Here is a 12,636-nt window from a genome sequence, read left to right on the forward strand (position 1 = left end):
TCCCTGTCCTGGCAGTAACCCCGACAGGAAGGGATGGCAGCTCACTGAGGGTTACGTGCAAACTCCTGACACAGGCACTGTTGCCAGAAATCCTGGTGCCTCCTGCCACGCGCCAGCACTGGCATTGAAGCCCTGTGCTGAGAGCCAGCCTGGTGAGCACAGCCTGTGTCAGACTGCTCTGGAAAAGCTGAGTTATTTTATAACCTGGACAGGTTCACCAGGCTGGCTCCCACAGCCCATGCCCGGCTGTGCCAGCAAAAGGGGGGCAGGAACCAGTGGGCCCTGTCAGGGGCCAGGAGCACCTTGGAGGTGCCCTTGGGTGCTCTTGGCCCGTGGGTGCTCTTGGTGTCAGGGCAAGAGATGTGGAGAGACCAGGAAACTGGATCTGTGGGAGATGCTCTGAGGCCCAGCACTGAGGCCCAGCATTTGTAAATGCTCTACCTCACATCGGGTCCTGGGACCTCACCACCTAAAACCCAATTTGGCTCCTCATGGCACAAGATGCTCCTCTCCAGCCTTTCTCCCAAGTGCCATAGGTCCTGCTAAACATAGCGGGTTGGGAGCCAGCTAAGGTCAGAGAGAAGCCACAGCCCATGGTATTGGGGAGGAAGGACAAAACTTGGCATGAAGGACACGCTGTGGACAGACACCTGGCTTGAAGGACATGCTGCTGGGCAAAACCCAGCATGAAGGACACGCTGCCAGCAGGGCTGAGTGGGCCTGGGTGGTGCGAAGAGATGCTTGAGCAGAACGGGTGTAACGAGACAACCTGCTGTGTCTACAGACCTGTCACCCAGATCTAGTTTAAAAGTGAAATCCCTTAGCCATGGAAAGTGACAGAAACTCAGCTGCCCCTACTGCCAAAGAGCAAAGAGATACTGAGGTGATTTTGACTGTCCAGGACTCAGGGAAACCCGCTGGTGGTGTTCCAGTTTGTACTTCTGCACCTGGATTTTGACCACTGACATGAAAATTGAGGGCAATGCCACCATGAGTTCTCCCTATCTCTGGGACAATAAACACTTCAGAGAAAAGATGGGACCTTGGGTTGGAGGGCTGGACCTCACTCATTCTTAGCTAGGGTACATAGGGAAAACGTGCTCCTCTGGAGTAGGGCTGATGCTGGGTGGCAGGACTGATGAGGCAGAAGGCAGAAGATAATGGTTTTAATTCTGAAGATTTTTTTTTCCCTTTACCCCCCTGGCCTACCCGCAGCAGCGCGACAGAGCCCTGGGAAGTAGCACATCCACCCCGGACAGCCTCAGAAATTACAACTTGAGCTGAATGTGAGCTGACTGCTCCAGGGGAGAGGCTCTGCATGGCCTTTGACTTTCTCAGTCATGCCTTTGCTTGGCTTGCCATTTTAATGTTCCTCTTTCCCACTGAGCCTTTCAATGGCAGCCTGGGGTATCCCTGCTGCCTGTGAGGATGAGCAGCTCCCTCCTGCCCCGACTTCACAGCAGCAAGTATTTGCTGAAACGGTTACAAGGATGCAAAGAAGAGGCTGCTCTATCAGTGATGCATCAAACAGCTGGTTTATTGCACTGCAAACATTCCATTCCTTTGCTGGGGTCAAATTAAGAGGTTTGGGGATGCTTGGTCACAAAGCAGTCACAAACAAAGGATGAGCAATGCTGAGGTCAAGGAGGACCAGTCTCACTAGAGGCCGGGCCATGCAGCAGGGTTCCTGGCCCATCCCCTGGAAAAAAAGGGAGAGGGGATTTATTCTTTTCCTTTATCAAGCGGTGCAGCTATAAACACGCTTTCAATGCCTCAGTGTCTCTGAAAGATGTGGAAAATAGTAATGAACAGGAACCAAAGAATAGCTTGTGGGAGGCTCTAAGCAGCCAGATTCACCCCATCTGTTTTTGGTGCAGGGGCTGGTGTTATCCCTATCAGCAGAGAAATCAACAGTTATTGTGTTCCCTCCTGGGTGTTTGCAGAGCACATTTCCAGACAGCAGGGGATGTTTTTCCAATTTTTCCAACCCGACCGCTCCTGTCTGGAGTTCTGGCTGACAGCATGTCACCGTCAAGAGGGGACAACCCCAGGGGCACCTGGGGATCCTCGTGCCATTCGAGTCACTAGTCTGGCAAAACATTAACACAGAAATAAAACCACAGGGAGGAACCATTCAGGCAATTTTCTAAGGGCTCGGGGAGCTGAAGCAACCTGCAGAAGTTCTGAATAAAGCACTGGGAGCAGGGCGAGAAGGAGGGAAGGACGCAGATTGAGTCACAATTGGGCCAGCTGCTGTGAAACCGCAGCCTGCAGTTCTCCTCACAACTTACAGGTGCAGCCTTTTTAATTTATATCAATTTAAACACAATCAGTATCTCCATGGCTTGTATGTTTGTACACATCTACTGTTTGTGTTTGTCTTCCCCAACATTTGTGTATTCCTAAAGACTCTGGGCACAAAACCAGGACAGAGGCTGTGGTAGGATTGTTTTAAGGCCGGGATTGCTTTAGGGCTGTCGGTATCTCTGTTGTTCAGCAAGGCAAACCGCACATGTGGTGGCACAGGATGTGGTGTGCCATGAGGGGCTGGGAGGGGAACAAAGACAGAACAGATCCATGGACCAAAATAGAGAAGAGCAAAAGGTCTGGCACGAGAGGACTTCGGAGCTGTCCTGCCACAGATGGGGACAACCCACCAGATGAGACATCTAGGATCCTTCAGGCAGGCTAAGTCTCCTCAAACATAATGCCTGAATAGAGCTGTTCATTCACCAGGCTAAATTCTGCCTACCCAGAAATACACACGCACCTTTCCCCTTCATCAAAAATAAACAGACCTCTCCTTGTTCCTGTAGAGACACAAGGAGAGCCCTGGGGTGGCCAAGATATAAATGTGAAAGGTGGGCTCCACTGCGGTGCCCTCAGCCCACAGACAGACGTGGGCTGCAGCCACCAAGAGCGTGCAAACAGGAAGAGGGTTGAGGTCATCCTGGCATCATATGGTGGGATGCTGGCCCAGGGCTCTCCAGCTGTTCCTTCACCTGCCCGACAGACGTCAGGAGCAGGCAGGCTGCCTGGAGCTACCAGAACTGGCGGGGGGCTGGAGGCTTTCACAACACTACTGGTCCCAGAGCAGGAGGGTGTTCCCAGGCACCTTCCTTGCTCTGCCCAGGGGGGATGGAGCTGCAGCTGTGCTGGTAAGTCGTTCTTCTCCTCTGTGTCCTGGTGTTACCTTGGTTTATGCTGGCTGACTTCTCCCATCTCTAAATATCCTCCAGTCTGTCCTGAAGCCCTTCCCACAACTCCTAGACTGATCTGCCTTTCAATCCCACGGTTCCTAACACCACCGTGGGACCGATTAGGGAATGTACGTTAAGAATGACCAAGAAAAAAATATCAAATGATGATTGCTGGTCTTTTTTTTTTTTTTTTTTTTTTCCATTGCAGACGTCTGGGAGACGATGGGCGCCTGGACATTTATTTTTGTACTGAGCTCAGCTCGGCCAGTCCCCATCCTGTGTGATATGTATACCCAGGCCCCGACACTGTCCCCTGGACACAGAGATGTCCCCGGGCAGTCAGGAGGTGGCAGCATTGCATAGCCCAGGAGATGCTGCACTCCTGCTTACCCATGCATGGTCTGGTTACTGCCCAGGAGCTGCAGACCTGTTTTTCCAGCTCCCCCAGAGATACGTGACTCAAGCCAAACGCTTCCAGACTGCTCTCAAATCCCATCCAGATCAACCATTCAAAACAACCAAACCCCGAAGGCCTCTAAGTCCACATCAGTCCTGAGCTGTTTGCAAATCACGATGAACAGTAACGTGAGGGCAGCTGAGGACACAAAAGCTCTGTATTTAGAAATGAGGTTGATGTTTAAATATACCTCATTTGCCCTTGAAACTCCAGCCCCCTTAAGTGCTGTGTGATGCATTTGAGCTCCTCCGCACAAAATCCACATTCCCTTTGAGTGACAAGAGTGCAGATATTCTTAGTTGTACAAACACTCCATTACAGCATCGAGCTGGGAATGAGTTGGAGGCTAGCTTGCTCTCTCAGCATCACTTTAATTCTGGTACATCTCGTACAGTCTGGGCTGATTTTGACTCTTCTGCATTTTATTTTTATTAAAGACACAGAGGGACCCATAGAAAAACCTTGGGTCTAAATTCTCTGAAACACAACAGGAATTTGGAACTGAGATTTGCAGTGCAGGGCATTACTACTTGCCAATTTTCCCTCTCCTTTCCTCCTGGTCTCTCACCATGGAGTCATCCTGTAGCTAAGCGAGTCCACCACAGGAAGAAACACAGGCAAATCACAGACTTCCCTCACTGGGTAACAGCCATATGGACACAAGCCAGGACTTTTTTGCACTTGTGCAGACAGAAAGTGTTTGTACCACAGTAACTTTACCAAGTTAGAAAGCAATATGGTGATTGCAATAAAAGCCTCTATCACCATGTAGATGCTGTTATGCTAGGAGGACTCCTCTATCTTTGTATGAACAGCTTCCTATCGATACAGCAGTGTCCTAACCTGGACATCTTCAACTCAATTTTATTAAAAGAGTTAGCTATTTAAAACAATCTGTGCATAGACAAGTCTTAAAATAAAACTTTTTGTTATTCACACGGCTTCAAGTACACCAGGAGAGCTGGAAAAGCAGTTTATCTGAATGCCCCCTTTACAAGGAGATATCCTGAGTAGACGTTCCTTTTATACATAAGCTACATTACTCTAGGAGCTTTATTTTTCCCGAGGACTGAATCATTTCCCAAACGTAGGCTTGCACAGAAGACGCCGCTCTGAACGGGAGTGATGATGAGTCACTGGGAATTCACAGTTTTGTGTTCCTGCAAAAGAAAAACTCACAGCACTGAGCCAGAGGACAAGGGAAGAGAGCTCAGTTTTGAAAGTCAGCAAGAAGCAGGGGCTGCCTGTGCCAGGAGTCATGTGAAACTGACACCTGAAGGCAGGGACCACAGGGCTCCAGGTGGTGGCCTTGCCAGGTGACTGTGCCCACTGCCTTGTGTGGGCCTCGCAGGGGGCTACAGCCCCCTCTGTCCTTGCAATTTTGCAGCTGGCTCAGAAACCTCCCAACAGGAACCCAAAGCCTGCCAAGGATTTCCAGCCCTACACACTGCCATCCCAGCAGGCCAGGGCTGAAGGTCTGGAGCACAAAGCACGCCATGCCTGAGCGGGGAGAGGCAGCTGTGGGCTTGCAGCATCATGGAGAGCTCTGCTGGGTGCCAGCCATGGGGTGAAGGTGCTGTGTGCAGCAAGACACTGGGCTGTGTATTCATTTTGTTGGGAAATTAGAATCACAGAACCATTAGGGTTGGAGAAGAGCTGCAGGATCATCTGGTCCAACCACCCCCTGCCACCACTGTCACCCACTGAACCATGTCCCAAGCACCACGTCCAACCTTTCCTTGAACACCCCCAGGGACGGTGATGCCACCACCTCCCTGGGCAACCCGTCCTAGTGCCAGACTGCTCTTTCTAAGAAGAAATGTCTCCTCATTTCCAGCCTAAACCTCCACTAGCACAACTTGAGACCGTTCCCTCTAGTCCTATTGCTATTTATCTGCCAGAAGAGACCGACCCCAGCTCCCGCAGCTCCTTTTCAGGCAGTTGCAGAGAGCGATGAGGCCTGCCTTGAGCCGCCTCTGCCCCAGACCGAACACCCCCAGCTCCCCCCTCACACCACCCGCTCTCCCTCGCGGCGCCTGCCCCTTTAAGATCCAAGTGAGGGCACGTCGGCAGCGGCCCTTCTCCTTCCGCCCTCCCTCCGCCTTCCGCACCACGCGCCGCGCCGCGAGGCGAGAAGCACGCCGGTCATTGGCTGTGCTCCCGCACGCGTGGCGCCGGGCTCCTCCCGTTCCCTCCTCCCTCCTTCCTCCTCCACCTCCTCCACCTCCTCCTCGGCGCATGCGCGCGGGGAGGGGAGGTGGAGGGGGGCGCCCCGCCCCGCTCCGCTCCCAGCGTGCCCCGCGCGGTGAAGAAGCGGCGGCTGCAGGCTGGGGGCATTTTGTGTCCGCGCGAGCGGCGGCTGCGAGACAAGATGGCGGCGGCCGCGGCCGAGTGACAGGGGCCGGCGGCGGCCGGGAGCCAGCGGGCCTCGCGCGTGCCTTCCTTTCCCCTCTGCCGTCCCCCGAGCGGCCCGCGCAGCGCCTCTCGCCTCCCTGGGGGGGCCGGCAGCAGGGCAGAGCCTCCCAAGGGGGCGCCGGCCCGGCCGGAGCTGAGCGGCGGGGCCCGGCGGGCCTCGCTGTCCCCGCCGCCCCTCTCCCCTGCCCCTCCGCCCTGTCCCGGCCTCGGCCGCCTCTTTCGCCATGGCGAGCAGCAGCGGCTCCAAGGCCGAGTTCATCGTCGGGGGCAAGTACAAGTTGGTGCGGAAGATCGGGTCGGGCTCCTTCGGGGACATCTATTTGGCTATCAACATCACCAACGGGGAGGTAAGGGCGGCACGCACCCCCTCGGCCGCTTGTGCCCCTCGGAGACCGGCGCTGACCTCCCCGAAGCCGGGTTTTGCTTCCTCCCCCCCCACCCCCACCCCCCCCTCCGCCGTCTCCGACGCGCCGGGGTGGTGGTTCTTCGCGTGGTGGGGGAGGCTTCCCCTGCCCACTGGATTTTGCCCCTAACGGCCGTGGTGTCCCCCACCCAGCGCTGGTAAGTGGTAGGGAGAAGATCACCATTGTGGGAGAACGTACTTTGTCTTTTATCAGCGGCTGGAGGAGTCTCTGCCACCGATCGTCTCTGTCCCCTTGCTCTGCTGGGGAGCACTTTGTCTCACGTTCATCAACGGTAATAGAAACAAAGAAGATCCCCTGTTTCTTCAGCTCGTTTTTACTTTCCCCCCTCCCCCCCACTGCTCTGAGCTGTAAAGTAGAAACAGCCACGTATGTTCTTCCTCACATATATGGATCTGAAGACAACATTTCCAGCTCAATTTCATGATCTGGGATGGATATTTGTGTACAAATCATCACGATGACGATTTTATTTAAAATGACAATAAAGTGCAGAACGTTGACCACTGAAAGTTTTAAAAAATTACACCTCAGAGCAATTGCAGCAGGGCTGTGTGGGGAGTATTGAAGTGCTGTGCCCCTTAAAACGCAGTGGCAAGGCTGTGCTTGGTGGACGCTCTACTCTGATTCCTTGTTCCTTCTTACTGCAGGAAGTTGCTGTGAAGTTGGAGTCTCAGAAGGCTAGACATCCCCAGCTGCTGTATGAAAGCAAACTATACAAGATTCTGCAAGGAGGAGTTGGCATTCCACATATACGGTAGGAATCAGTTTGTGTATGTCAGTACAGTGTCTTTCCTTTAATGTTAGTATTAGGTAGGACACTACCATTAAGAGACGTAATCTGGGATGGGTTGAACTGTTGGGAAAAATGCTTCATTTGCAGATTAACAGCTAGTTATGTATATTTATAAACACCCCCACACACACACTCTCCTGACTGTCTTTTCTTTTGCTTAAATACTGTGCTGTGAAAGAGATCTGCAGCAGTTCGTGAGCTATGAAAAATTCTTACGGTAATTAGAATAAAGTGTGAGATTGTTATGATGAGAGTCAGCATTTTTGATGAGGTTGAGAGTAGTTTGGAGCTCGTACTGGAAATGGCTGCTTTCTTTTGTTGTTTTTTTTTTTTTTTGTTCCAACATGTCTTCCTCCTCCGCTCAGAAAATGGCGGATGGATGTGATTAACCCTCCCCCTTCTCCTGTTGGGACAAGGGACGTGCTCAGGCATGTATCTTTTCCTTTCATAGTTATGTGCTGTAAGGCTTGAGGCTGCAAAGAACCTCAACCAGGAATGAAATGGCAGCCCCTTTCTGTTACCCACAACAGATGTGTCACTGTGATTTCCGTACAGTTAAAGTGCCAAGATTAATCCCTCCCAGTTGCTTGTTATGCAGCTTCCTTGTTTCATACCCCGTCTAAAACTTTAGGGAGTTTTAAATAACTTCCTGATTAGAAGTAAACTACTGCTGTTTTGGTGCAACAGGCTTTAGGAGTCATTTCTCAGATTGAGTTGTTATACTGGGCAGGTTGAACTACTGAATCTATTCATTGAATAGACAAATAGAAACTTCAGCCTTCTCTAGGAACACTCTATCCAAGACTTTTTTTTTAAAATTTTTACTCACTTTAAATAAACAGTTATTTCTGATGGTTGCAGTATGGTATAAAGGGATTTGGTGTCTTGAGCTACAAAACCAGCTTCAGTTCAGTTTCTGGGTCAAACTGTGGCTTCCATTAAGTCTCTTAACCCTTATTTCACTTTTTTGCATGAGTGTCAACGTAGCGGCCTGTACATACTGTAAAGACACAATTATTTACGCATTTTATACTGCATTAATTTTAACAAAAACCTATAAATATGTCTGCATTTCTGAGGTTGATAGCTCCTCTGACCCTGTAAACACAGCTGACTGTAGACCTGAATGTGTGCTGGAGCTCTATTGCCAAGGAGACAGTGTTGTCTTGGCCATCTGTCCTCTCCATTCATGACAACCTTCTGCAAGAACAAAATAAACCTGCCTGTATGAAACAGAACAGTTGTAGTTTTAACAGAATTGCTTAAGCGAAAGCAGATTTCGTTTTTTTATTTTAGACTACCCTCTTTTCTTCAAATGGGTGCAAATGGGTTATTTCAGAACTGAAAGAATAGACATTGCGTATTGGAAAGTCATCACAGTATAGTGGCATGCTAAAACAAGGATACCTGGGAAAACCACCAAAGTAAGTGGGTATCTGGTGTTTCATCGCAAAACTGGAAGAGCAAGCATGCTTAAGCTTAGTTTTTTGTTTTTGAGAGGGAGAGGGAAAGACTTTGATACCATAATGAGGCTTAAGGATTCAATTTTTTCAACTTTTCCCATGTAGCAGAAGTGAACTGCTCTTAAAAGTAAGCTACTGGGTTTGGTTAAAATGCCCCATAAGAGCATTTTATTTCAAGCTGAGATACTAGAAGTAATTTTGTGTGTTGAGAAACTTGTTTCTAGTTTCATTTAAAGCAGTCATCTTATAAGTTTTATTTCTTCTGCATTTGATGTACTTTTATATGAGTTGACTTGTTTGTATAACCAGTAGCTCATGATTAAAAGCCTCATCGCCACAGAGGGACTTTATTTAAGACATTTTTTTCTCCCAGTCCCAGAAAAATGAGATTACTACAGTCTGGGTAAGAATTGTCAACTGAAACTATACTCATAGATTCTTATTAGATTAGATTCTTATTAGACATAGATTATTATTGTTCTAGAGGTGTGTGATCTATTTGATGATGTCAGGGAGTCCTAAAGATTTTTGCTTTCACGTTCTCACGGTGTTAATCTTATGAGGCTTTTTGTAGAAAAGTGTTTTTCAGAAAATTCTTGGAAATCTTTTTAATGTTCAGAAGCAGCAGTAATTTTAAATTTATGTATTAGCCGTTGCTTGACAGGTTCTTTGATTTTGCTTCTGTTACTTGTTGTCTTGCTATATGATATCTGCCGATGCTTAAAGAAATCTAAAACAGGATTTTTGTTTTAATCTTCTTGAAGACGAAGTTGAGCAGAATACCCAGCGCAGTTCTTCTGACAAACATTGAAATGTGAGACGTTCAGTAGAATCACAATTCATGGTGCTCTGAATCTAGTGCGAGGACTTGCCTTACAAAATGAGATGCATCACTGAGGTGCTTAACAAAGACTAGGACCAAAGTCAAATTTCTGTGCATATTGTTCCAGACAATTCAAGCTTTTCTGACATGTGTTTCTGGCAGCAGCTAAGCTGAATTTGTACTCTGGTCACTTTGCATGTGTAATTGATAATACTCATTCTGCCATTGTTTTATAATGATATGCTGTCCAGTTGGAGTAAGCTGTTCTTGGCTCAGTGTATTGAGAAGGATGAATCAAGTTGAAGAAAATTCTTTCAATAAGTTTAAAATTTCTGTAACTTGATGCCTTTAAGCAACAACAGCATAAATAGACCATTTAATAGAAAACCTGGGAATCATTCCAAGATTTTCCTGTTGCCATTCTGTATAAACTGGGCTCAACAACATTTTTATCTTAGTACTGCGGGATTAACTGTGAGCTTGCTTTCACTTGTGGAGAGAGGACTTGCTACTTGCACTGTAACAATGCATTATTTGCACATAATGTAGCAGAAACTGAGAATGTGTTACATTCTCTGGATGTTCTACGCACCTTTAAATTCAGAGGAGGATCTTTGACTTTGCTTTTTCTTGTTTTCTGGAAGACTCCTCTGAAGTTTCACAAAACCTTACAAACTTAGTGGTAAGGTTTTGATTCCACAAATTTTGGTGGTATTAATTTCATTTTTGACAAAAGGCTCTTGAACCAAGCTTAACATCTAACAATCTGATCTGCCTTTAGGACACAATGCAAAGTCTGCAATATTCTGGTAGGCTTATTCTCATTGTTCTCAGCCATCAGCTCTTCCCTCCCCCTCCCCCACTTTTCAGTAGCAAAGCATTTTTAGCTGTAATCTTCTTGTTAACCACACACTGTTCCTATTAGTTTGGAATATCTGCCTTTATTCCCAAATTCTTGGTCTTGGTTCAGAGGAACAAAGCACAGTGTGTTAGAGTTTAGTTGTTTTGTTTATAGTGTAAATCTGTTAAAGCAGGCTCTATAAGAGTAATTGTTTGAAAAATCTCTGCCACTTTTGAGTTTTGCCATTTCTGGTAATTACCAACTATTGTTTGTGTCTGTTATGAAAATTATCTTCAGGTACTCTTTCAGATACACTTTTCTTTTAAAAGAAAAATGGACTTCAGATTTTTTTTCCTGATAACATACTGGGATAACTTGTTGCCTACTTTATACTAGAAATGAATGGTATGCTGGATCCATCTGTGGCTATTGATGAGGTATTGGAAGTATTTTGCTTAAGAGCAGACAAGGCTGAAGAGTTACAGTACTTAGTTGCACGTGTGGCTAATTAAGGTGATACTTTAATAATTTGTAAGCTTAAAAACAAAAGGTATTGACTTAAATTTTTTTTTGCAACCTGAACAAGTAAATTCCTACACTTTAAGTCCTTGTAAGTATTTTGAAGTTGAGAAATTGAATAATTGAATATTGTTGCCTATGTGTTGCTACATGATCTCCTAAATAGTGTGTAGCATGTTAAAAGTTGCGGGCCTAAAAGAAAATCTGTAAAAGCATCTAAAAGTTTTGCTCTTACTGGTGACTTTCTGCCATGTTGCTGGATAGTCTGTTGGTAACAGACTCCACCCATATTCCATCTTCATTAAGTAATACATGCAGTGGAAAAACACGGTCAAGCTTGGTAATCTTAGGGTTGTTCTCATAACAAATTTTTCCCTGAGCACTTTAAATTCTGATCTCCTTAAGCAGTGCTTAAAAATCTGTAAATACGTTCCACTTTCATGCTGAAGGGCAACACCTTCATTACTGAAGGACAGTACTAGTAGATAAGAGGAAGACTCTTGTTCCGGTAGCTCAAAGTGAAATTGAAAGCTGGTCTTTGAAATGAATCCCTGAAGTGTTTCTGCAGAGAGAATGGACATCTTGAAACGAACTCTTTCTAATGCTTTATGACCACCTAAACTTCTGTCTTAATTGGCCTTCACTGTTCTCCTTAGAAGCGGACAAGAGAGAACCCATCTTGAAAATAAATTTTTAAAAAAATCTTTTTTGTAGTTTGATTTTCCTCTAGTCTTAGCTCAGCCTTTGCAGAAAGAGCTGTAAAGGTATGCACTTTCAGTTCAGTGTTACTCTATTTGGAACAGATGATGAGCAGAGGTCCTACTGAAAGTGTCTGTTTTCCTCAGCAATTCCTGTAGATTAATGGTTTACCTTCTCAACTGAATTGAGCCTTTTGATTTCTATGGAAGAAATTTGACTTATGTTCTCCTCACTTCCTACCAGCTGTTAATTTACTTCATTGAACAGCTAGCAAAGCAGCAAGTTGGCTGCTTGAAAGTATGCATGCAACATAACACTAGGCAGATGAAATAACCCTTTCGCTTGGCAGATAAGTTGCACTGGCATACTTCATATATTCATATTTTTCTCATAACTGTACAAAAAGTGATACAGCTCTTTATTTATAGAGCCTACCTAACTTCATAACATAGGGTGTTCTTTGCTGTTTCTTTATTTAGTACTTGGGTGGCCTAATTCTTACTCACCATGGCAACTAACGTTAGGTGACATCTGTTAAATATTCCAGTTCAGTATTGCAGTCATGCCATATTATGTTAAGTTCATTTATATTACTGGTTCCCAGCTAACAGTTGAGAAGTGCTTTTCCAGCTTTGGGAAAGGCAGACTAGAGATCTAAAATACGTGGGAATTTAGACATGAATCTTATAACCATAGATTGCCTGCCTTGTGTGTTGCTTCAGTATCTGTTAAGACTCTAACTGCCTGTAAAAATACTCTAGAGATTTTTCTAAAGCATCTTCATTTTTTGGATATCTGTCCTGAGAAGTCTAGAACATGCAACCAGAAGGGATCACTTTGGTCCTGTTCCAGCTCATTTTGGTTAACATCCTGTTCTTTCTGTGAATCAGGCACAGTGTTAGAAATTCCTAGGTTAACACCCCAGGACTTGTGATTCTGTGCTCACAGAGAACTTCAGTGCCTAAAGATGAATGTTATATTTATAGGCATTTGTTGCCTAC

The 12,636-nt window shown here is 46.6% G+C and overlaps 1 protein-coding gene across 4 annotated transcripts in view; it reads left to right on the forward strand.

Annotated features, from left to right (window-relative positions):
- Positions 1-6,105: 6,105 nt before the first annotated feature.
- LOC118157887 (casein kinase I) overlaps positions 6,106-12,636 on the forward strand; it is a 35,733-nt gene continuing 29,202 nt past the window's right edge. For all 4 annotated transcript variants that reach the window (XM_035312402.1, XM_035312404.1, XM_035312406.1 and 1 more), the window contains exons 1-2: positions 6,106-6,419; positions 7,145-7,251. In XM_035312402.1, coding sequence (XP_035168293.1) covers positions 6,297-6,419; positions 7,145-7,251 — 230 coding nt within the window. In that variant the 5' untranslated portion in view covers positions 6,106-6,296. The remainder of the gene's footprint in view (positions 6,420-7,144; positions 7,252-12,636) is intronic.

This window comes from Oxyura jamaicensis (assembly GCF_011077185.1).
Source record: "Oxyura jamaicensis isolate SHBP4307 breed ruddy duck chromosome 13 unlocalized genomic scaffold, BPBGC_Ojam_1.0 oxy13_random_OJ106579, whole genome shotgun sequence".
NCBI classification, from domain to species: domain Eukaryota; kingdom Metazoa; phylum Chordata; class Aves; order Anseriformes; family Anatidae; genus Oxyura; species Oxyura jamaicensis.